The 25,985-nt window shown below is 35.2% G+C and overlaps 1 protein-coding gene across 13 annotated transcripts in view; it reads right to left on the bottom strand.

Moving 5' to 3' along the window:
• Nucleotides 1-25,985, bottom strand: part of CNTLN (centlein) — a 316,659-nt gene that overhangs the window by 89,688 nt on the left and 200,986 nt on the right. For all 13 annotated transcript variants that reach the window (XM_077912082.1, XM_077912073.1, XM_077912077.1 and 10 more), the window contains 2 exons: nucleotides 18,280-18,371; nucleotides 13,713-14,248 (listed from right to left, as the gene is read on the bottom strand). In XM_077912082.1, coding sequence (XP_077768208.1) covers nucleotides 13,713-14,248; nucleotides 18,280-18,371 — 628 coding nt within the window. The remainder of the gene's footprint in view (nucleotides 1-13,712; nucleotides 14,249-18,279; nucleotides 18,372-25,985) is intronic.

Genomic DNA, 25,985 nt, shown 5'->3' with positions numbered 1-25,985 from the left:
ACTGCAGTAGAATAAGCAGACTCAGCAAGCAAGCACTGGCCTGGGACTTGAGTTCTGGCTATATGGCTCTTTAAATTACTTACTGTCTCTGGACATTGTTTCTTCATCTGATAAATGTTATATTGTAACAGTCCTGATTTTTTTTCACAAACATCCTTTTTATTATAATTCCCTTATGTACACCATATATACCATATTTGAAAAGTGTATCTTTCAAAGAAAGAGAATATGCCTAATGAAAAATAATTCAATGTCATAGTTGTCACCCAAATGAGAAGAAATTAAATGTGTTAAAAGTGTTTTCCAAAATTGTAAAATCTCATGAGGAAATTACAATATCTAGTATCAAGTGCCTAGTAGTATCACTTCTGTAGTATTTCTACTAAGTGTTAACTCAGGAAGCACATGTTTCAACAACGCCAGGGTTGGAGCACTTATTACTGTCTGAGCTCGGGGAGAAAGCTTTAACATTTCTAACAGAATAGTTTCCCTTAGTTTGGGACAAACTCTGAATCTCTGAGGCTGTCACCCATGATCCCAGTTCCATCTCTTATGTCCATTCATCATTCAATAAAATGCCTGGTAGGCATCCATTAAGTGCCAGGCACTTTTCTAGGCACAAAAGACGAAGTAGTAAGTGAATAAAGGAGATAAACATCCCTGCCCTTATGTAGATTTCAACCTAATGGGGTGGGTTCAGATAATAAGAAAATATGTAAAATCTTTATTATGTTTATAGTTTGTGTGAATGAGAAGGAAAATAAAGTGTTGAGTTTGAGTAGAACATACAAATAAGTCCAATCCCTTTTCCATATGAATGATCTCTTAACTATTTGGATATGGTTATTTGATGCTTGAAACATCTCAAGAAAAACATCCCTCGCTTATTCAGATAATCCTATTATGTCTTTTTGAGATGTTTTTCTACCCTGGTCACTCTTGAATATGCTCCACCTTATCTCCATGAAGCATTGTGCCCAGAATTCAGTTTCATATTCCAAGTACACTATGTGAATTCCATAGTAGAACAGCTGGTAGATGCAGACTAAAATTACGCAAGCTTTTAAACATGTATATTGTCCTGTTACAATGTACTGTAGACTCATACGAAAATTAATTAAAACCTCCTACAATATTTTTATGTATACTACTGCAAAGTATTGTATTTTTCCCATTGTATTGTTCTGCAATTGGCATTTTCCAGGTAAGTAATGGTCCCTGTAGTCTTCTGTGGAACTCTATCTTCCCAGTCTATTACTATCTTTGGGGATTTTTATACTATTTTGTAAAGCATTTTATATCCTTTTCAATGTCATGTTACCCACAAATTTGATAAGCATGCTTTGCTGAAATCATTTTGTCTTTGCAAGGTATTAACAAATCTTCCTGATGATCACCCATCACTGAATGGGCATTGATAAAAGTCATTTGTATATCAGGACCCACAGAATGCCAGCTGTGCCAGGGGCCTGACCATCAGAAATCTGAATTAAGTTAGCTGCACTTATAGTAAATACCTCATCATCAAGGAAGCCTAATATACACCAATCACATTAGCTAACTTACCTTACCCTAGAGAATGGGACATGCTGGCCTTACCAAAAACAAAAACAAAAACAAAAACAAAAAATTACCTGACATCTTATCTAACCATGTCCTGTTTCTGCACTGTTTCTTCTATAAAACTCCCTCTTGCCCAAAATCCTTAGAAAGAGTGCCACAGCTTGCTAGGCACTGTACTCCCCCAACCGTTGGATTGTTTTCCCTTGAATAAAGGAGTTCAAACTTGTTACTAAATTGTACTATTTTTGTCATTTGACGGCATGTTTTTATAATGCTGTTCAATTATGAGAAATAAGTATTCATAAATATATAAATAAATATTAATAAGCTAATAGTTATATAATGTAGTATTTTACATACATATATATAAAGGACAAAATTCTATTTTTGTCAGTATTCAAATAAATTTCTTGTATTTCAGACTACAAAAAGCTAAAAGAAATAGAATATTCTAAAGTCCTGAAGCTCCACTGTGGGATTTCTAATTGTTTGAGAATTTTCTGCAGCTGAGTGATTCCGGAGACTATTCTGTCAGGCAGGAAATATAACACTTAATCCACACAGTGTAAAATCAAGTTTCACTGCTAAGCAACTTAAATGACAATCTTATGTTTCAAGAGATACTGTGATACATCTCCCAAAATATGTGACCATCTGCACATGCACTAATATGATGAAATTAGAACTGACTGTGTTACTTAGCTTTCATGTATTTATTCATATATACATACTCACACATGAGTAAACTGCACCACTTCTATTATGAAGAGTGTGGTAGTATCACCAGCTGAAATATAATTAGTAGCTGAAACTAGAATTTCCTTGAAGACATAGATAAAAGCTTAGTGGGCTTTCAGCTGAATAGGATTTTCTCTCTAACAGCTTTTGAGAATGAGGAAGAAAACCTTAGAAGAAGTAAAAAATAAATGGGAATGCACATTTGGTCCTTCTTCCTAACCTTCATAAATTTGTTTTTAAATTTTTATTACCTGCCGAAAGATGACAGGCTTGACCCAATGACCATTTAAAACAGTGGTTCCCAAACTAGTCTACTATTGGAATCAGCTGGAGAGCTTCAACAACTAGTGAAGCTTGTATTCCACCATAGAAGTTATGATTTAATTGTTCTGGGGTGTGGTCTGTATAAAGGCTGCTTTTAGGCACCCAATGTGAACCCTGGAAGGCTGAGTAAGGTAGAAGGGCCCACAGTGACTCAATATGAGGACCATTGGGCAACCTGCCTCAAAACGCCCATATTGAGGAGGGCACTTAATGGGATGAGCATTAGGTGTTCTACTATACGTTGGCAAATTGAACTTCAATAAAAATAAATAAATAATTTTTAAAAACCACATCCATAAGCCGTGGCTGACCAATGGATTACTTACACCCAGACACATTACCAAAAAAAAAAAAAAATTACATTTGTTTCCATACCTTCTCAACTTCTCCCTCTAACTACAGTCTCCCACCGATTGCCTCCTGTCGGACAGTCTTTCCTCTGTGGTTCTGCCCAAAACTCACTTGCAGTGTATCCAATAAATTTCCCAATAAATTTCTATCCCTTTTGTTCTGCCTCAGGTGAATTCTTTACTGCCAGTATCACTGGCCTCCACCTAATCAAGTCACCCCATATTTGGTGGCCCCCAACCAATCGGGAGATCTCTCAGATCCCCCAAAGTCTGAGCTTTGAAATGTTTATAAAATCAAGGTAATTATAATAGAGGCAAATAGGCTTGAGTATGACATTTTAAGATATATTTCAGTTCTATGTCTATGGTTAAGAAATCTCCCATCTGTAAGGATGCCTTCCTCACTATACCAAGAAGAGATGGATGACCTCGTTCCCTAGAAACCGTTATCAATGGAGAACAACCTTACCCTTGTTTACTGTGCTTTTCCTGATAACCTCCTACAACTGACTCCTCACCCCCAACATCTTTTGTCTTTATCTGAACATGATTTTAGGGTGGAAGCAATCAGCTATTTTGGGGGATACTCAATTTTCCTGGATCTCTCCCATATATACAGGAGGTGTACATGTTATTAGACTTTTTCTTCCTGTTAATCTGTCTTCTATCAACTTCATTATTAGACTAGCCAAACAACCTAGAAAGGAAGAAAGGAAAACATTTCTGCCCCTAAAGTTCTGGGGACCTTAAAGGGACCATCACTGCTCACTCCAGAGATTCTACAGCTGACAGACCCCAGATCCTAAGATACAAGCTGGCACAAGGTAAGAATTCTTACCCCATCAGTCTCCTGGACCTCTGCCTGTAGGGTCTGATGGAAGTAAGAATAGTGAGAGTCCTTCTACTTATCTAAATTTAGATTAGCAAGAGAAAATATTTGTGGAGCTAGGTCCTTGGGTATAGCAACTTTGGTAAAAATTTGTTATGAGTACTCTTGCTTTCTATTGATTCCTTTCCTCTCAGAGATGATAATTGTTTTTTTGTGTGTCTATCATCTTGTTCTATGTCTTCAGAGCTTGGCTTTATGTCCAGTGTCTTTAAATCACTATTTATAGATCCTATGCATCAATGGCCAGAGGAGGAATCCTTTGAATTGGAAAAACTTCTGTATTTGAATTTTTTTCTTTTTAGAAAGCTCTTATCCTAAACAATTGTATTATTGGTATCTATGGAAAAACCAAATAAAAAAGTAGACACAAAGAAGTACAACAGCCCTAAGGACTCCCTTGACAATACAAAATAATAGAAATTACATTTAAAAAATTGGGATCTGTATCTAATGTAAATTCTACCCTCTTCCACACCCACCTAGCTCCAACTCCCTCTCTCTGCCCTTTCAGAAGACCTTTTGGATATCTGGGACCCTTGTTTAAACCTCCCTACCTCTCTGCAAATCTCCACAAAACCCAAAATGTGGTTCTAAAAGCAATTCAAAGCTCACCTATTATTACTAATCCTCAGACCTCACCTATTCACCTCAAACTGCTTATTGAGACACTGGAAACAGAAGTGTATTCCACTTAAGAAAAAAAAGTTAAAATTTAAATTACCTGGAGCTCTAATAATAGGGAAATATGTCCCCAAAACCCCATCTTGGAGAAAACTTATTTTGAATAAGTTTTTATGCCCTTGTGATACAAGTTTTCTGCCCTCATCTTCTGTAAGACCTAAGAACCATTCTTTAAAATGCAAACCTGGGGAGAGCTTTCTCATCAAAAAAGAAAAAAGCGGGGGGTGGATATTTGGAAAATTGGGGACATGAAAAACTAATGATCCAAGAGGTATCTAAAACAAAAGTCATTAAGGCTGACATGACTCCTACTGCTCCTCTCTATCATTCTTTACTTGAATGCTCATGTTTTACTAAATCTGTCTGAACTGCCTTTCTAATATGAAAAGATTATTACCTTTTAAAAATAACCACTTGAGATTAGGGAAAATGTGCCTCATCTCTCTTTCAATCGTTGGCCAAAGGATGAACTAAAGGCCATAGCTAAAGAATTTCTTAAACTAAGAAAGGATCCTCAAAAAGTTTTATAAATGGATTACCCCTTGAGATTAGTGGATAGTTTAAAAAGGCAGAAAATTAGAAGCTACCAGTCTAAATTTGTGAAGAAAGCTGATATTCAGTGCCTGATAGAAAAACAATAAAAAAAATTAAAAAACTTGTAAGGGTTTCTCCCCTAAGCTAAAGGCACCCAGAAGGAAAGAAAAACATTCAACATAGTTGGATGGGTGTGACAGTTTCTTGATAACATTTAGCAACAACCCAATTCTTTAAGGAATTGGAAACAGCTGTCCTTGTTTTACTCATCTAATCTTTACAGGACCATAGAGGTGGCTTCAGAAACCATTCAAAGTCCACCAATTCTTTTTACTATTCCCAAAGCCTCTTCCATTTATTTCAAAGGCTTGTAAATATTAGCCTTAGGAAATCAAAGTTCTTTTTAGAGGAACTTGCATTCCTTCCCTGTGACTCTGAGACATAAAAGTTCTACAAACTTCAAGAAGGTAATTCTAATCAGAAGGAGAACAAAAGAGGGAAAGCTCATTTGAAATTTAGGCAACTGAAAAATCCTGTCTTCTCCACAAATATTAGTAAAAACAAACAAAAGCCATCTGAACAGATAAACTTAATTCTTTCCTACTGTTCTTTTACTAGTAAATTTTACATTATCATAACTTTCTAACAGCTAAAATTTTAAGGTCTCTGTATTCCTGCATATGTATGTTGTAGATATGTGATAATTTTCTGCCTCCACTTGATATTACCAAAACTATTGTGTAAAAGAGCTCTATTTAATTGACAAAATTAATAGAAAACCCAAAGGCCTCCACCCCAAGATTGCTAGAACTCATACAGCAATTTGGCAATGTGGCAGGATACAAAATCAATGCCCAGAAGTCAGTGGCATTTCTATACACTAACAATGAGACTGAAGAAAGAGAAATGAAGGAGTCCATCCCATTTACAATTGCACCCAAAAGCATAAGATACCTAGGAATAAACCTAACCAAAAAGGTAAAAGATCTATACCCTAAAAACTATAGAACACTTCTGAAAGAAATTGAGGAAGACACAAAGAGATGGAAAAATATTCCATGCTCATGGATTGGCAGAATTAATATTGTGAAAATGTCAATGTTACCCAGGGCAATTTACACGTTTAATGCAATCCCTATCAAAATACCATGGACTTTCTTCAGAGAGTTAGAACAAATTATTTTAAGATTTGTGTGGCATCAGAAAAGACCCCGAATAGCCAGGGGAATTTTAAAAAAGAAGACCATATCTGGGGGCATCATAATGCCAGATTTCAGGTTGTACTACAAAGCTGTGGTCATCAAGATAGTGTGGTACTGGCATAAAAACAGACACATAGATCAATGGAACAGAATAGAGAATCCAGAAGTGGACCCTCAACTTTATGGTCAACTAATATTCGATAAAGGAGGAAAGACTATCCACTGGAAGAAAGACAGTCTCTTCAATAAATGGTGCTGGGAAAATTGGACAGCCACATGCAGAAGAATGAAACTAGACCATTCTCTTGCACCATACACAAAGATAAACTCAAAATGGATGAAAGATCTAAATGTGAGACAAGATTCCATCAAACGCCTAGAGGAGAACACAGGCAAACACCCTTTTTGAACTCGGCCACAGTAACTTCTTGCAAGATACATCCACAAAGGCAAAAGAAACAAAAGCAAAAATGAACTCTTGGGACTTCATCAAGATAAGAAGTTTTTGCACAGCAAAGGATACAGTCAACAAAACTAAAAGACAACCTACAGAATGGGGGAAGATATTTGCAAATGACCTATCAGATAAAGGGCTAGTTTCCATGATCTATAAAGAACTTATTAAACTCAACACCAAAGAAACAAACAATCCAATCATGAAATGGGCAAAAGACATGAACAGAAATCTCACAGAGGAAGACATAGACATGGCCAACATGCACATGAGAAAATGCTCTGCATCACTTGCCATCAGGGAAATACAAATCAAAACCACAATGAGATACCACCTCACACCAGTGAGAATGGGGAAAATTAACAAGGCAGGAGACCACAAATGTTGGAGAGGATGGGGAGAAAAGGGAACCCTCTTACACTGTTGGTGGGAATGTGAACTGGTGCAGCCACTCTGGAAAATTGTGTGGAGGTTCCTCAAAGAGTTAAAAATAGACCTGCCCTACAACCCAGCAATTGCACTGCTGGGGATTTACCCCAAAGATACAGATGTAGTGAAACGCTGGGGCACCTGCACCCCGATGTTTCTAGCAGCAATGTCCACAATAGCCAAACTGTGGAAGGAGCCTCGGTGTCCACTGAAAAATGAATGGATAAAGAAGATGTGGTTTATGTATACAATGGAATATTACTCAGCCATTAGAAACGACAAACACCCACCATTTGCTTCAATGTGGATGGAACTGGAGGGTATTATGCTGAGTGAAGTAAGTCAATCGAAGGACAAACAGTGTATGTTCTCATTCATTTGGGGAATATAAAAAATAGTGAAAGGGAATAAAGGGGAAAGGAGGAAAAATAAGTGGGAAATATCAGAAAGGGAGACAGAAGATGAAAGACTCCTAACTCTGGGAAACGTACTAGGGATGGTGGAAGGCGAAGTGGGCGGGTGGTGGGGGTGACTAGGTGACGGGCACTGAGGGGGGCACTTGACGGGATGAGCACTGAGTGTTATTCTATATGTTGGCAAATTGAACACCAATAAAAATAAATTTATAAAATAAAAAAAATTTAAAATTGACAAAATTAAACATTTAGATAAATTGAGTTCGCAAAAATGGACCCAAATGTTTTTCAAGTTCACATGATCGGAGATAATCTTTGGTAAATAAAAGCTAGTGTGGGGATCCCTGGATGGCTCAGCAGTTTAGAGCCTGCCTTCGGCCCAGGGCGTGATCCTGGAGTCCCGGGATAGAGTCCCACATCAAGCTCCCTGCATGGAGCTTGCTTCGCTCTCTCTGTCTCTCATGAATAAATAAATAAAATCTAAAAAAGTTAAAAAAGCTAGTTTAAGTTCATTGGTTTAATTAAAACTGTAATATATTAGAGTTATCAATGTTCAATATAATGCAGACATACAACTTATTCTGCCTAGGCATACTAGTCAAATAACTTCATGTTATATCTCTTACAAAATTTGTCAGCAAAAAATAACTTGGGATGATGGCTGGCTGTGCCTAATGTCTCATGAAGTTTTCATAGGTGGTCTAAACATAATTATTGGAAGTGAGTGACTTAGACAGATGTTAGTGGGGTAACAGCTTTAAGGTAAACTTTTTAACGGAAATTATATTTTACAGTATGCGTACTTAAAAATAATTTCCCAAGTACCTTTGGTAAGTTGAAATTTTAAAATTTTGCTAAGTTAAATTCAATGATGTGAAATTCACTGAATATTTAGATCATTCCCAAGGAAGATAAAATAATTACTAAACATAGGTTTATCTACTTTCAGCTTCATGTTACACAGGAATTAAAGAACTACTTGGATCTGTTAGTAAACATGTACCATATGAAAGATTGCACTATTTTTAAAGGTGGGGCATATGTTTCTAGAAATTATGGAATATATTCATAAATCTGACAAACTACAGAATGCTAATATAAAACATAGTTCACAACTGCTTAGTTTTTACTAGAAATTAATGTTTCTAAGGCTTAAGAATTCTAATTAATAAATGTAACTAAAACTACTAGGAATAATAAGAAAAACATCTCTGAATGCAAGGAAAGTAGGATGTGTGTTTTCAGCTAAAAAAAGATATGCAGAATAGAAATGCATTTTGTTGAAGGAAAAGAAAGTAAATATGTCCCAAAGTAAAACTGGTTATTTAAAAATGGAGGAAAAACAGGACCACAAAAAAAAAGAACAGGACAAAATCTGAAACTTGTAGAAAGTTTATGAAAAGGAATCTTTAAAAAGGAACCTAATACATGGTCAGAACTGGCTAAGATTGGAATTAATTTAACTAAGTGAATTTTTACATCAAAAGTAAGCTGCTACAATTTTACAGTTTGATTTTGTCTTTGGTAAAAGGATGTTTTCTTGACTATTGGTGTATTCTTGATAAGAGACTTGAAGAGATTCTTCTTTACTTTTTAAACTAATTTACATTGAAAGCAAATATTTTGTTTTTATCAAAACAATTCCCCTGCTTCATTATTTTTATAATCAGGTTTTTGATTACTTAAGTAAACCTAGTCCTTTTGATATAAAAACAGCTAAGTTTTACTGGCAACTGTGTAAACTTCTGTATTTGCCTGTGAAGTCTTTGTTAAAGACTGATTAAATAGAAAACTAAGTATTATATCATAGTGAATGAACTATTATCCCATTTAGTCAAGTGTCCAAAAACTTTTGATATTTTTGATAAACCTCCCCAAATCAAATTCTAAATGAAGTCTTCTGACTTGGAAGAAATGTTGAGATATTGCAGAGTTTCTCAAAAAGAGTTTTTAACCTAATGAGGCTGATTTAGTATTTTGAGTCATGAGAAATGTCTTAAAAAATGATGCTAAACCTACTTGATTATATTTTTGCAGATATGTGTATTAATTTTAATATTCTGGAAGTTACATGAAATTCCTTAAAATCTGATTTGTCCTGGTATAATGTTATCACTTATACTTCTAGTTATTATTCTGAAGAACATATATCACAGAAATAACCAGATTTCCTTATCTTTTTTTAATTTTTTTAAATTTTTATTTATTTATGATAGTCACACAGAGAGAGAGAGAAGCAGAGACATAGGCAGAGGGAGAAGCAGGCTCCATGCACCAGGAGCCCGACGTGGGATTCGATCCCGGGTCTCCAGGATCACGCCCCGGGCCAAAGGCAGGCGCTAAACCGCTGCGCCACCCAGGGATCCCTCCTTATCTTTTTTTTTTCCTTCTCAATTCCATTGTAATAAACTCTCACCAGATCTTTAACCATGGCCATTTTTAACTCTTTGTCATTTATAGTTATTGTTTTACTTATAAAATTGTTTTAATAATTTTTTTTAAGGGAGAGAGACCACAAGCCTGTGGAGAGGGGAGGGGTAAAGAGAGAAAGAGAGAGAGAGATTGAGAAAGAGAATGTGTGACGGGCACTGAGGGGGGCACTTGACGGGATGAGCACTGGGTGTTATTCTGTATGTTGGCAAATTGAACACCAATAAAAAATAAATTTATTATTAAAAAAAAGAAAAAGAGAGAGAATCTTGAGGAAGCTCCATGCCCAGCAAGGAGCCTGATGTTATAACCCTGAGATTATGACCTAAGCTAAAATCAGGAGTTGGACGCATAACCAACTGAGCCACTCAGGAGCCCCTATTCTAAAACTTTTGCAAAAATGTTTGGAATATGCTTGATCTCCAAGGAGACTCATGGAAAATATTCCAAAATATGGGTTTCTGATAACTTTAACTGAATTGTTAAGAGTTTCCAGAATTAACAGAAAAACTGGATTCAAGCAGAACAAAAATTGGTCACATGGGACTCAGTGAACTAATGAGAATGATTATAATTTTTGTGACTTTATTTTATCACTAATTTTTTTTTTACTATTTTGTTTTTCTAGATCTGAGAAAACTTTTTTCCTCTTAAGCTAACAGTGACTTACAACAATTTGGTAAAATGAATCTTTGCAAACAAAGGGAAACATTTATCATTTTTGCCCTAGGTGATCACTACAGAATTTGGAAATTCTTAGTAAGTATTCTTATATTTTCAAGAAATCTTTTTTTTTTTTGCATAAATTCTACATGAATCTGTTCTCTTTGTAACATGACAGAATTGGAAACGTTGAGTATATTACCAAGGTTTTGACTGGAATGTTTGAGAGAAGCATGCAGACTCAGATATGACCAGACAGACAGCTTTTTAGGAACTAAGATGACTTTATGGAGCCAATAAAACTTTTTGGGAAAAGAGCCTAGTACCCTGCTTACAGGGTTCCCAGCAGCCTTACCCCGTAAGGAAGGTCACTTCTTAGCAGGTGAAGAAACCTCAGGACATTTTGGGAACCTCAAGAAGAGAGAAATTTACCCAAATGTATAATTATTGCTGGTAAAGTTGGTTGGCAACCTTGGATTGGCATTTTGGCCTTGAGAAGCTTTGAAAAGTTCTGTCTGAAACTCTTTATGAAAAATTCCAGTAAAGCAGATTTAAAATATAGTGAATATAGTGAATTCTTTGTCGGACTTACATAAATAATCAGACCAAGTTTATTGAAATGAAGCTTATTTCGCAAACAAATTAGCCTTAATTTAGCTATCTTTAGTGGAAATTAGGGTGATTTCAAAGAGAATAATTATGTTTCAATAACATACTTTATGGATATTAGATTCTAATTCTGATTAATTGCCTTGAGGATTTGTTGTTTGTCTATAATCTGGATTGAACCATGAATTCTTCTGGTTTCCTCAAATATCTGGCTATGACTCTCCAAACAAATTCCAAGTCTTTCTACTTTTGACTTGGAATCACTGAGAACTCAAGCTGCCTTTTCTCCAGAAGCCCTGCAAACTGAAGCTAGATCACTTGCTATAAACATCAGAGAAACCACCACAACAGCTCAGGTTTAGATGGTCTTCATGTCTGTTGCTGTATGGGCCACTCAGAAATTTACCTAAATAACCAACGACATCATCAGACACATTCAAGTGCTTCAACTCCTATCTTATGAATGTCTTCTTTCTACTGGCTGCCCTCAAGACTCTGATTGGGTTTATAATCTGCTCCAATCATTAACCTTTGTTTTTATTTTGCTTCTATAAGAATGCCTTTTTAAATGCTTGATGTCTCACACAAAATAGGTCTGACTTTGGGAGCCCACCTGCAGGACCCACCTCCTGAAATAAAACACAACTGTTTAAGATGGCATATTCTCAGGACAGAGGCTGGATCTTTGAGATATGGAACAATCTATCAGCTTGGCTTCTGGACTGTGATATTTCTTGGGGAAGTTTCAAAGGTGGGATCACAGGGGAGCAGAATTTGCCACCCCAATATATGTCTTTGACATAAGAATTGCTGCAAACTGGGGATCCCTGGGTGGCACAGCGGTTTAGCGCCTGCCTTTGGCCCAGGGCGCGATCCTGGAGACCCGGGATCGAATCCCACATCGGGCTCCCGGTGCATGGAGCCTGCTTCTCCCTCTGCCTATGTCTCTGCCTCTCTCTCTCTCTCTCTGTGTGACTATCATAAAAAAAAAAAAAAAAAAAAAAAAAAAAGAATTGCTGCAAACTGGCAACTGTAAATATAGGACAAGTAGAAGTTACCGTTTTGTAAGAGACATTTACGTGTATAAGAAAAATCTCCATTTTCAAGTGTGATGCTCTCCTTGTACCAGGAAGAAATGGATGACCCTACAGTTCTAAAGATTCTTGTAAAGAAGACAATAACTTAAATCTGTATAAAAATCTGATTCCCCCTTTTTTTACTGTACTTTTTCCTGATAACCTCCCATAATGACTCTGACCCCATCTTCTTTTGTCTTTCACTGAAGATCATATTTAAGGTGGTGGTTTTGGCCATGTGGGGGAGTTATTCAGTTTCCTTGGGTCTCTCCCATGTATACAGAAGGCATGCATGTTTGTAAACTTTTATTTGTTTTCTTCCTGTTAATCTGTATTGTATCAATTTCATTTTTAGACCAGTCTAAGAACCTAGAAAGGAAGAAGGGAAAACTCTTTCACCCCTACACTATCTAGGGACATCCAAACCTAAAACAGATCTCTTCTGGGGATTAAAAAAGACAGCTTGGAAAAATAAAAGAAAATACATGCTATTACAAAACAAGACAGACTTATGGAAAATTGTTCAATTTGTCTGTTAGCAATTCTGGCAACATTGAACTTCCCTATTATCTAGGTATAGAAAGAAGTATTCTACTATCCATTTGCCTTTGTGGTTTTATTGATGTGCTTCAAGTACGTATAGTAATGTATAGCCAGGAGTGAGGAAAAGAAATATTACAGATTTTTAGTATTCTCCTGTTGCTATTCGCTAAGTGTTATACAACTTAAGACTAGGAATTTATAGGGCTTTAACTTTAAAGAACTAATTTTTAACTACCATTCAATTAAAGTTAGTACAATGACTTTGCATAATACATACATGAAATAATTAGTGAAGATGGTTCTTAATTTAAAGGATGTTAAACAGCTTGTAGACATCTGGTAACAAGCTGAAATGGGTCATTCAAAATTTATCTAACTAAATTAAGGGGGAAAAATGTTTCTCCTCCCAGGTTGGCATGTCACAAGATAACTAAACCGACTTAGTAGGCTTGCCTGGGAATCCTTAGCTGTCAGTGGTGAATATGCAAAGGGCCAGCAAATTAAATCAACCTGCCAAACTGTCAATTTCAAGCCTCATGACTGCATGAAAATAGCATCACTGGAAGAAATCAAGCATTGCCTTCTTTTGGGTTTCCTGGCACCTATTCAAATACTCATGCAGTTGTGGCTAATTTTGCATGCAAATTTCAGTCAATAAGCTCAGAACAAGACCTCCCAAGATATTTCAAAGGATCTGACAGTATTTTTTCTGAATACCAAATCGACAGTAGTTGAAATTCAATCTCCATTTGCTGGTGCTTTACATATGCACAGTGTCCCCACCACAGAGCTAAGTTAATGAGAGCCTTACCTGCTTTCACTCACATCCTCCCAGCCGTCCTTGCTGAGGTTCTCAAACACATTGCTCATAACCTTGATGGAGTGATTGAGAACAGTGTGGTAACGACCCACAGAGCACTTTTTTTTCGCAGCTTTAAATTTAACCTTGGTAGTGGTTGTCTTACAATCGTATTGTCCAGATCTTGCTTCCGTGGTGGCCATCTCAGATTTAGCTTTGTCTGCTGAATGCTCCAATTTCTCTATTGAATTCATCAGCTCTTCATTTTCATTTCTCAGCCCATTAGCTTCTGCCACCTGTCTCCTTAGGGAAGTGACTTCTCTCTCCAGCTCACTGATTTTTACCTGAAGTTCAGCTTTATCTTTTTCTACTTCTTTACTCCCCTTTTGTAGCTGTTCTAGCTCTTTTCCTCTGTCCTCTGCATCTTCTTGTTGCTGTTTTAAGAGGGATTTCAGGAAGTCATTTTCTTTCATTAATTTTTTATTTCCTTCTTTTAATTTTCTTGACCCTTTCTCAAAAGATTGTAGCCGATTTTCCAATTCAACGACCTAAACAGAAGAGTTTAATTTATTCTCTTAAAAGTCCAAAACCATAATCTGCTGTATATTTTTTATCATTTCTAATTTATGAAAGTAAAATTACACTTAGCACAAGGACAAAATAAATCTAAAGTACTTAATTTCTAAATAATTCTAAGGCGGTGTAGATAAATACATTATAAAATGCAATAATACATCTGTTGAATGAAGGACAGATGGTAAAAGAAGTTAAAATTCTACACAAAGTGATACAGAACTAAGTATACTAATAAACTTTGCAGAGTTTTCTGAGATAAATGCTTTGGCTATATAGACTATTGTGAAAAAAATTATTTTCAGAGAAAAGCAATTTATACAAAAAGTCTAAAAATAGATATAGAGAAACTTCATTAATAAAATAATTTTCTTCAATATCTAACAATCATCTGAAAAAATGATTACCTATATAAAATATAATCTATCAAGGCTGCATTATTCTAAATTAGAAAAATATAATTTTAGTAGTCATGAGGTCCTTAGTTTATACAAGAAAAAGTCTAACAACTTAAATTTATTTATTTATTTTTTAAAGATTTTTAAAAATCTATTAATAAGAGATACAGAGAGAGAGGCAGAGACACAGGCAGAGAGACAGAAGCAGGCTCCACGCAGGGAGCCAAACGTGGGACTCGATCCCGAGTCTCCAGGATCACACCCTGGGCCGAAGGCAGGTGCCAAACCACTGAGCCACTCAGGCATCCCCAACAACTTAAATTTATAGTTATTCCAAGATTGCACTCATTTATTTCAGTATACATTGTTCACACTGTAGGACATAGAAATGAAAACATATAATTTCTGACTTTAAGAAATTTCAAAAACTATTTGAAAGAAAGACACTTGCATAAATAAATCTGATAAAGGATAGGATCTAAGTATCATAAGTCTGGGCAAAAAGGACAGAGCAATTAATTCTAAGCCATGAGTATGAAAACTTCAAGGAGGAGTTGATTTCAATTTAAATCTTGAAAAATAAAGAATCACTATTGTTTGTAAAGTACAGTTTACCATTTATAAGATGGTTTCATAAACATGATCTCTTCAGATCACCTCAAAACCATGTGAGGTAAGTATAGCCAATAATTATTTTTCCAGAGGAGGGAATTGAGTCTCTGAAAACTTAAATAATGCAGAGAGGTAAACATTTCCTGCTTTGAAATGGAATTCAAATTCAAGATTTTGTGCCCCTCAGGCTACTCTACAAGCCATAGATACATATGGAAAATGAACAAAGGACTGGGGTAAAGCAAGAAACCTAAATGATTGGAACACTATATGGACTCATTTTACTTTTAAGACAATTCTTCCAAGGAGAAACATACTTGATGTATTGACAACCAGTAACTTAAAATATTCTAGAAGTCTGCAAGATGAAACTTACAGATATTCTTATTGCTTTCCAGTTTACTGGATTTAGTTATGGTGGGAAAGATGTAAGTTGTTTCCTAAACATCATTTTCAAGAACACATGAATTCTAGCTAAAAACTGCTTACTTTTTCAAAATCATTTTATGTCAAATTTTATTCTCTATTTAGTAAAAAATACTATAGAATAGAGAATATCACCTTTCTACAGTTTCTTCAGTTTCTTAGTGGTTTTAATCACTGCAAACAACAGTGTATTTTCAAAAATATTTTAGCATGTTAGACTCCATGATAGAGTAAGTAAAATAGACTGTATTTTTTAAAATCTATTTTATGTAAATAAGCAATTATGCTACTTAATAAAATTACTTAAACTGAGATAAGATTACTTGCACTAAACATTGTTGAATTAGCACTTAAATCAACTTTGTACTTTTGATTAAAATATAACAGGTTATGAACAAATATAACAAACATCTTAAATATGAGATTTCAATTCTAGAAATGAGCATTATCTTTGTCTTTTGACTAAAATCCATTTAAGTTTGGGTGCAACTCATAAAAATTTTATATACCATTGGATAAATATCTTTAAAATCTGTTAACATTTAAAATGTTTAAGTCTGTTAACTGCCTAATGTGAATCCATGTTTAATCCTAAAAACTGGCCAAAATTATTTGCATTTAAGTTAAAATGGAGGAAAAATAAAACAGAGACAGTACTTCTAAACTCTTTAGAAAGGGAAAGGTATACTCTTAAAAATTATTGTTAAACTGATATTAAACCTCCAGAAACAAAAGGAAAATTTCAATATATTTGAGAAGGAAAGTCTAGGGATTTGTTAAAGGCATTTGGTTTGTCTGTAAATCAGCTCATGTGCATACTTTTCCTCCAGTACAGATCATAATAATTTACCAAAAAAGATGGCCTCTTTCAAAATGGAGATAAAACACCTGACTTTGTAAAGTGTCTGTAATACTTTTCTAGGGCTGCCATAAGAAAATATCACAGACTGGGTAGTTTAAACCCCAATAATCTCATTTTAACTTTACCTCTTTGAAGACCTCATCCTCAAATACAGTCATCTTCTGAGATACTGGGAATTAGGACTTTGACATAATAATATTGGGTGGGGGGAGCTCAATTCATGCCATAACAGTGTAAAATGTTAATACATTACTTAAAACAATTATATATGTTTCATTTCTACTATGTAAACAAATGTTTTCATATTGTTACTATCTTTTAAACCTATTTTGAATGTTTTACAATACATACTTTTAAAATCAGGAAACCCAACTAAAGAAGGTTAAATCATGACTCACATAAGTACATTAGGTTAACATTTTTAAAAAGTGACAAATTAGTACGGTCCAGTGCAAATAATTCCTGTTGGCTTTTTAGAACTTAAAATGGGTTTCTGGATCCACTATGGAAGTAGCCATTTACGGCAGTTAGAATTAAATAATGGATTTCTTTAGGGTTTCTACCCTAAGGAAGTGGTAGATAGCAATATACTATTATAAGCCATAGAGAGAAAAATTATACAAATCCCAGCAAATAAAAATACTGTTCTGAAACAAAGAAGATAAGCTAGTGCAAACTGTATGGCCTTCCAGCTGATAATGCATATATTCTTTCAGTTACTCGTTTTACCTTACGATAAAGGAATGTGAGCATTTATTCTGTATGTTATTGTGTTAACCTGCTATGTTTTATTCAGTAATAATGAGATGACAGCCTTTGTTACCTGATGTATAGCAAGTGTTAGAAGTATAAGGGATCACATCATCTGTTCTAAGTCACGAGATTTCCTATAAGTCATTTCACAGATGTAAGAAATATAAGTAGCCTCATTAATATTTTTACTTATATATTTGTGTATTTCCAGCTTTATCTAAGTATCTAGCATAGCAAATTACAACCAATTAAAAAAATATTTTCTTTATAACAATAACAAAGCGTGCTAAAATGCAACCAAGCCAACTTAACTGATCTTGATAAGAATGTATTTATACACAAAAATATGAATTAAGTATAAAATTGTAAAAGTAAGTGTTAAGATTTTTAAAGAACATTTTATTGTTAATTACAGGCATTAATGTAAAGTGGCAGCAGGGTTTGTATGAGTGATTCTATTAAAACAGGCAAAACTATTCTAAATTATGTGGGCATAAATTTCTATCTAAAATGAAATGAGTCATGTATATTTTTAAGTTTAAAATTAAATTATAAACATATTACCATTTTACTTTATTGAAGCTAAAACTACATTCAGTTTTAATAGTTCAAAATTGCAAATCTATATGCTTTTTTAATATAAGTCTCATGTCACATTTTAAACTGGTAATAAGCACATATAGCAAAAATTTTTATAATTTCTATTATCATTCTCTTCATTTCATCTTTGAAGATATTTTTAATCTATGTCAATAGAAGCACAAGTGTTTCCACATTTATTTCACTAACATTGATTTTGTTTAACCCATTTGGCAAGTGAATGATTTTGAATTATGAATTTAAATTAAGGATTCACACAAGGTTTAAGTTCATGAGCCCTCTTTTTAAAATATAATCCTTTATGTTAAAATTCAGATTTAACTTCCTCAGCTCAATATCTTAAAGATTAGACTACCTTCTGCAATGTCTGCTCCGACATTTCTTTCCCATTCTTCTCTGGAGTACTCTTCTTGACCCCATCATCTTCATCGTTTCTACAGAGTTGTTCTGGTAGAGAATAAATAATATATTACGGCACATCATATACTGCTGAAACAGTGTCCTGTCATTTTAAGGAAAAGGGTTCTAAGTTTTCTCAACTATGAATAATCTAATCTATTTTATTGTCAAAGTATTTGGCTGGAAACTAAATGGTAACCTTTTCCAAGATTTCAGTCACATAATTACATACCTTTGTAGTGTCTTTTTTTCCCAGTGTAAGATTTTCAAAGGTACAACAGATCTTCAGGTTAACAATGCTATACTTTTATTCCTATTTTCATTCTTTTGTAGACTATTCCTCCTTTGCCTTAAAAGCGGAATTCGCTGCCTTCTTATCTAGTCACTACTAGTTTTGTTCTCTGGATCTTGTTCCCTGCCAGGAGGATCAGAGTGATTGCTGAACAAAGCAAACACTACCCGAATTAGGGTGAATTGAAACTGTAACAGCCCCCTGCCCCCACCTCTTTTCCAGGTAAAAAATCATGCACTAAGCAGAGTAAATCATAAAAATCACATTTCCAGGAAAACTGTCACTTTATAACACGTACAAACCCAGATAACAGGTGAAGTTGTTTCTACAAATGATTCCTATACTCTCCATGCATATGACTACTAAAACCTTTTCAAACGAACAAAAATCTACAACATATCAAAATTAAAGGAAAAAAATAATCATAAAATTTCAGTTAATACTATCAAAATTTAAATACATTAAAACATAAATGTTTTCTAATCAGATAAATTATTGTGACAAATTTAATGTTTCCTTGTTGAATTATTTTTCAGATACAACATTTCTTAAAGAATCAAAAAAGAAGGGCAAACAAGAATATATAAAGCTAAAAGGATACGTATCTGTGCTAGACTGAGGTGATTTTGCTTTAAAGTATGCTTGGCTGCTGTAGGTCAGTGTAAAACTTTGATTCATCAACAAAGGAGAAAAAAAACAATATTATTCTCTGTAGAGTAGAAATCCTCTTGGTATAAACAGTGACTAACAAGTTTGTTAGAGTGAATTAGGCATTTCTTTTGTCTTTGAAACATGACATATCCAATTAAAACTTCTGTACTCATGAAATAAATAGAACACTATCCTAAGGATAATAAAAGCTGGAATAGGTAGAATTTGCCACCTGGGGAATATGTACCTTTACCTTGATAATAATCTATTGGTTCCCAAGTTTCTTTTTCTAGTCCCCTAACACCATGGTGCTGAATTCATTTACAACACTCTTTCAGCAATATAGAAATAATATGCAAATACAATTCAGCTGTTCAAGTCATTTAAATATCTACTATAGTTCTAACTGAAATATTTACTCTTAAAAAATAAGAATAAAATAGTTCTATGCTCAAAGAGCATAAATGCTAAAAACAGCTAAATAATTCCAATAAAATAAGACTGATTCAAAAATGAATTTGGTTGCTGCTTTGTGCTCCTGGGTGTGTGCAAAGTCCACTGGTGGACTGGTTGACCACGTTCACTTCTGTGGAAGACTTTAGTTTCTCGCTTTAACAGGTTTCACAAAGAATAGCCAAGTAGCTAGGCCCAGATGATAGAGGGGAACAAGGAACCCACTCTGCCCTTTGATTCTTCTCTCATTCAAGGGTCTCAGGATTTGAGAAACGAACCAAGAAGACCTAGTTAGAAATATGCAGTTCTATTTTTGTCCTATATTAGATATGTGAGCACATGTTTCACACTTCTAGAGATTTATTTTTAATGTTTTGGTTTTAAATGCCTCACTTTCATTCCTACTATAAAAATTCATTCTGATTCATATTCTCTCCTAACAGATAAACTTACCTTTCTTTCTATGTTTTTTTCTCTTAATTCTCTTAGATTACATTAACAAATTAATCTAAATTCTTCTGCAATTTTTCCCCCTTGTAGATTCTTTTAGCTATTTTATCAAATTATTTCTAAAAATCTATTTTCATTATGATTGGTTGCCATAAGAAAATACCTTTAGGGTTGCCACCCTAAAATATGCCACTATAGTATACTATTATTTTGAGCAGTATATACTTGAAAAACAGCAAATGCTTTTGGTTCATACTTTGATATCACACTATGGTAGAGTATTAGTCAGCAAATGCTTCCTCCATTCTTCTCTACCTTTATGGGTGGAGTAGAGACCCCTACTCCACTGACGCTGAGCTTGAGCATGGTCATATGAGTTGTACTGACCAAAGGAATGTGGGTATAAATAAGAGAGTGCCTGTTATAAACCTAGAACTTAGGTATTTCTCCTCTTCCCTTGGCAATTTCCAGCATCTGCTTTGAAAAGAATATGTCCAGATAGTCACTGCCTCCTTCAACCTGGGCCTGAGACTGAGACATGTAGAACCATGTGAGCCAAATATGCTCCAAACAAATAACAGAACTTCAGCCTGAAGCACATATGCTCCAGCTGATCTGCAGAAACCATGAACAAAAAAATAATGTACATTATTGCAAGTCACTGAAATTTTGTGGTTGTTTACACTATAGCAAAAGCTGCTGGGCATAGCTATAATAAAAACCTAAAATTATGTGGCATCAATTTTGGGACTAGGTGGTGGGTGCCAAAGAATGTTTCAGGAGGCTGAGAAAACTGACCCATGCTATGTAGTGGCAAACATTTGGCAAACTGCCATCTGACATAACATGGAAGACAAAAATGTAGCTGATTAATTTGTAACAATGAGTGAGGATGTTCCAGTGTTCTGCTGATAGCAGGAGTTGATTTTGACTGGGTTTATAGGAAAGAACTGAGCTCAGAAAGGAGCGGCCATAGGTATTCAGAAGTGCATACGTTCCAGTACTTTCAGGGTTGGAAATGAAAGTTTCTCACCATATCAAATGAGCAACCACTGACACATTGGCAGGAAAGGCCAAATCTGAGATTTTGACATTAAGGCATGGCCCTGGATGTGACTGTCAGGCCTCTTCTTGACAATCTCTAAAAGTAATATGATGTTTAGTAGATCCTTTCAGCTGGACAAAAGGACTTCTAGAAAGTTTATGGATGAGGGTCTAAAAAGTCTGAAATAGTCTCCCATCCCTCCAAAGAAACTAAAATGGATAAAACATACAAATTGTTGCTAGCTGTATTTAATAAAATGAATGTGAATAGAAGTTACAATGTGCCAGTTCCAAATCTAGGCTTAAGAGGCTCTGTACATTTATATTTGTCCCTCTGTAGCCAAGAAATAGACAGTGGAGCAGAAGTAAACTCCACTTGCAGCCTGAAAAAGAGCTGGACCAGATGACTTGCAGCAAAGAGATCTGCTTCAGCCAACCCAAACACAACACACACACACACACACACACACACACACACACACACACACACACATACAAAGAAAGAAAAGAAAGCTTGCTATTGTTTGTGAGTTTTCACATTTGCTTCTTTTGTTCTTTTATTAATAAGCAGGACTTCACCTTTCTTTTTCTAAAAGATTTTATTTATTTATTTGAAAGAGAGAGAGAGCGCATGTGCACAAGTAGGGGAGTGGCAGAGGGAGGGGAGAAACAAGATCCCCATTGAGTAGGGAGCCTGACATGGGGCTGGATTCCAGCACACTGGAACCATGACCTGAGCCAAAGATAGATGCTTAACTAACTGAGCCACCCAGGCATCCCAGGCCTTCAGCTTTCAATGAAGCCATTAACAGTGTTTTTATGAACACACTCATGCATTTGTGGTAAAGGTCGAGGATTCCTGTTCTAAACCTAATCCTATATGTGATTTTTCAGGCCTGACCATATGTATTACACTCTTTACCCAGAAAGCCCTGTGAGGAAAAGCTGCCCTCCCCGGACAGACCCGGTACACGGCCAATGGACTCCAGTCCCTGAAGGAGTTACAGTCAAGGACTCAGGCTCCCCCTGGCCAACCATATTCATGTGCGTATCTGTGCTCCTAGCCTAGGTGCCTCCACGAGGCTGCAGGTGAAGATCTCCTTACTGCCTGGCAGCCCTTTGGCTGAGGGCCTCTTCAAATCCCCCTGCCAAGATCTTATCTGGTAGCTGGGGTGGAGGTAACCTTGAAATATTGTTCTTCCATCTGATTCAGTACTCAGTACCTTCCCTCTCCTAGCCCTGCCCTTTTTTCTCCCCAAAGACCCACATCAATAAAAATGCAGGAGACTTTAGCTCAGGGCTCCTTGGCTGTAAGACAACAGCTCTGTGTTGATCCATCTGATCCTCAACTGGCCTACAGTTCCAGGGGGAAGACAGAACAGAGGGAGTTGGCACTTTCTCTACTTTAGCCTCTTGCTTATATAGTAAGTGATTAAAGGCTTGACTATTACTTTCATTTTGGCTTATGATCTTAAGTCAGTTATGTGGACATCTGGCAGTTCAGCTCAGGTAAGCTCCTAACAGAGATACTGTGGGATTGTAGCAGATTCACTACACCATGAATTGCAATCTTTAGTATAAAGAGAAATTTAGTGTGGTAGGGGCTTACAGTGCTCATGTGGGAAGTTAGAGGAGGCAGAACTGATTTGCTAGGAAAGGTAATGAGATTTTTTTAAAAATATGCAGAACTTTTGAAATCATTGTAAAGATAGCCAGGGGAAAACAGGTAGCGGGAAATAAGAAAAATATATCTGGTACGTGGAAAAAGGCTACTATTCATATAGATTTGGGATTTTCATCCAGGGAAAACAAGCTTAATGACAATAAAAGTAAGTAGCAGAGGCACCAGATTTACCCATCCACATGGAACAACTAAAACTAGAGAAAACAGATGAAAACAATGGTTGTCAGACATTGGGCATAAAACAATGAGAGGAAGTCATCCCTGAGAGTGGTCAAACAAAAGGAATGAACTCAATCATGGCTCCCGCATACTGCCTAGAGACCTTCCAGGCTACAGCACAAAAATGTGGGACTAAATGGAATTTGGTGATCTTCTTAGCTTGAAGCAAACTGGGAACTTGAGATCCCAGAGTCCAGGGATCCCAGAGTCCAAGGAAGATTGAGGTGCAGGATAAAGTGTCTAAGAACACAAATCTGCTCAGAGAGAGGGAGAGCTCTGAAGATCTATAAAAGGTTCCTTCTCAAGTCTTCACCTAAATATTGATCAGCACAGGAATGTGTGTAAATGACCCAAAAAAAGATCCCCCTAAAAATACTAGAGGAAACAATCTTCAAAATTCACACAGGCCCAAGAATAGTTCATTCCCCCAATACCAGAGTGTGGGAAAAAAAAGAAATGTTACATACCTCTGAAAAAAAGATAAGAATGATATAATTATCACTGGAAACATTTTAAGACAGAAGTAGTAGAACAAATTTTCTTAAGTATTGAATGGAAAAAAAAAACTGCCAATGCATAATTCTATACTTGGTGAAAATATCTTTCAAAAAGAAAACAAAGATTGCTTTTTCAGGTATAAAAGTGGAAAGAATCCATCACCAGCAGATGTGCACTATATAAATACTAAAAGGAATCCTTTGGGAAAATAGAAAATGACACCAAAAGTAAATCTGGATCTACAGGAGGAATGAAGAGCAGAAGAAATGGTTCTTAGTGAAAATAAGAGCCACCATGTTGCTATATGTAAAGTCAAATACCAGTTTAAATCTTTGGGGGCAGCCCCAGTGGCGCAGCGGTTTAGGGCCGCCTGCAGCCCAGGGCGTGATCCTGGAGACCCGGATCGAGTCCCACGTCAGGCTCTCTGTATGGTGCCTGCTTCTCCCTCTGCCTGTGTCTCTGCCTCTCTCTCTCTCTCTCTATGAATAAATAAAATCTTTAAAAAAAATAAATAAATCTTTGGGATCACCCCTTCCAGAATAGGAAACACTCCCTAGTAGGTGGAGTGATATGGACACTTAACAAAACACAGATTTAAAATCCTTTCTGAAGAAAAAAAAAAGAAAAAAACTTGCCAAAACCCTGAATTTAATAAAATATGAGCTTAGAAAAGAAATAGTAAGATATACAAAGGAAATAAAGTGGAGAATTTGAAGAGCAGAAGAAATAAACTGAGAACCAGAAAACATCATTATGGATTTAACAGAAATATTAGAAAGAACAAAGGAAAGAAGATATATGTACATATATGTATGTGTGTGGATAGATAGATAGATAGATAGAGTTCAAAATTGAATTACTGATGAAGGAAAAGTGTTTAAATAAACTGTATGCAAAAGAAAAAGACAAAGATTAAAGAATTAGAAGAAAACAGATATGAAAGTCAAACAAAAAGTAACAAAACATAAAGACAACTGATATCCTTGAATTAGAGTGTATAAAAAAATGGAATATGCAAAAATACATTTCCTTGTAATTCAGGAAAATCTTAATTGAAAAGTAATAAATTACATGGATAATCCAAAATTATGATTTAAAATAAAGTATATCAAGACATATATATACTCTTTAAATATTGGAACATCAAGTTGAATAAACTAAAAATTCACATGGAAAAATCAAGCCACATCTAAAGACTGATGTACAAGAAGGAGGGAAAACCAGATGTCTCTCCATAATAAACGTAAATTACGTAAATTACATAAAATACGTAAATTCTGTAAACATAATTTTTTAAAAATAGCATACATATGGTTTTCTTTTTGCACAATTTATCTGACTAGAATTCTTTTTTTTTTTCTTAAAGATTTTATTTATTTATTCATGAGACAGAGAGAGAGAGAGAGAGAGAGACAGGCAGAGGGAGAAGCAGCCTCCATGCCCGGAGCCCAACACGGGACTCGATCCTGGGACTCCAGGATTACGCCTGGGCCAAAGGTATGTGCTGAACTGCTGAGTCACCCAGGAATCCCTAGAATTCTTTCTATATAAGTATTAAGAGAGATTTCACTTGATAATTAAGATTGAAATTTTGATTTTTAAGTGTGAATTAGGATGCTTTTCTTTTTAAATTCTTTCTTACTGCTTGAATATATACAAGTATGTGTAATTTTTCCAGGAACTATAGTTATTATTTTTAAAAAGTAAGCCAAGGATATAATTTTAGAGTACTCCAATAGTTAAGGAATAAATGGAAGGAAGTTCCAGTGGAAGAAACAGTGAAAATACAGGCAAGCACAGTAGAACAGTAGAAGGTAAAAAAAGGAAAACCAATGTTTCAGAAGCAAAAAAAAAAAAAGAGTAAGCTTGAGATATGATATAAATCAGTGGTGTAAAATAAAAGATTTCAAACATTGGCTTTGATAAGTCACCAGAGACCTAACTAAGAGCAAATGGAGTAACAACAGTAATTGGGACAATGGGCAGATGAGTGGCATATGAAAACTTATTAAGTACAAATTAAGTTAATTGTTAAATTGTCAACACCTAAAAAGTATTGTGGTAACAATGAAGCTCTAGTAAAGTTAAACAAGGAGAAATTCTGTCCTAATCTTATTTACTTTTTTCTAATAAGGTATTACAGTAAGGACTGAAGTCTTAGAGTAAATATAGTTATCTTAATTTTAACAAAGGAATAATCCTTTAATTGGAACAGATATATTCCCTCAGGGAGTTGAGAGATTTGCAGATCTCTAAGTTTTCTTCTACCTCTATGATATTGATTCCAGGAAAATAGATAGGAACTAAATGAGTTCCAGAAAAATGTAATGTCAAACAAAAATATAAATGAATTAGTAATATTGAGTAAATA

Source organism: Canis aureus, chromosome 10 (genome assembly GCF_053574225.1).
Source record: "Canis aureus isolate CA01 chromosome 10, VMU_Caureus_v.1.0, whole genome shotgun sequence".
In the NCBI taxonomy this organism is placed as follows: domain Eukaryota; kingdom Metazoa; phylum Chordata; class Mammalia; order Carnivora; family Canidae; genus Canis; species Canis aureus.
Note: the sequence above shows the minus strand (reverse complement) of the source record. Positions and strands in the feature narration are given on the sequence as shown.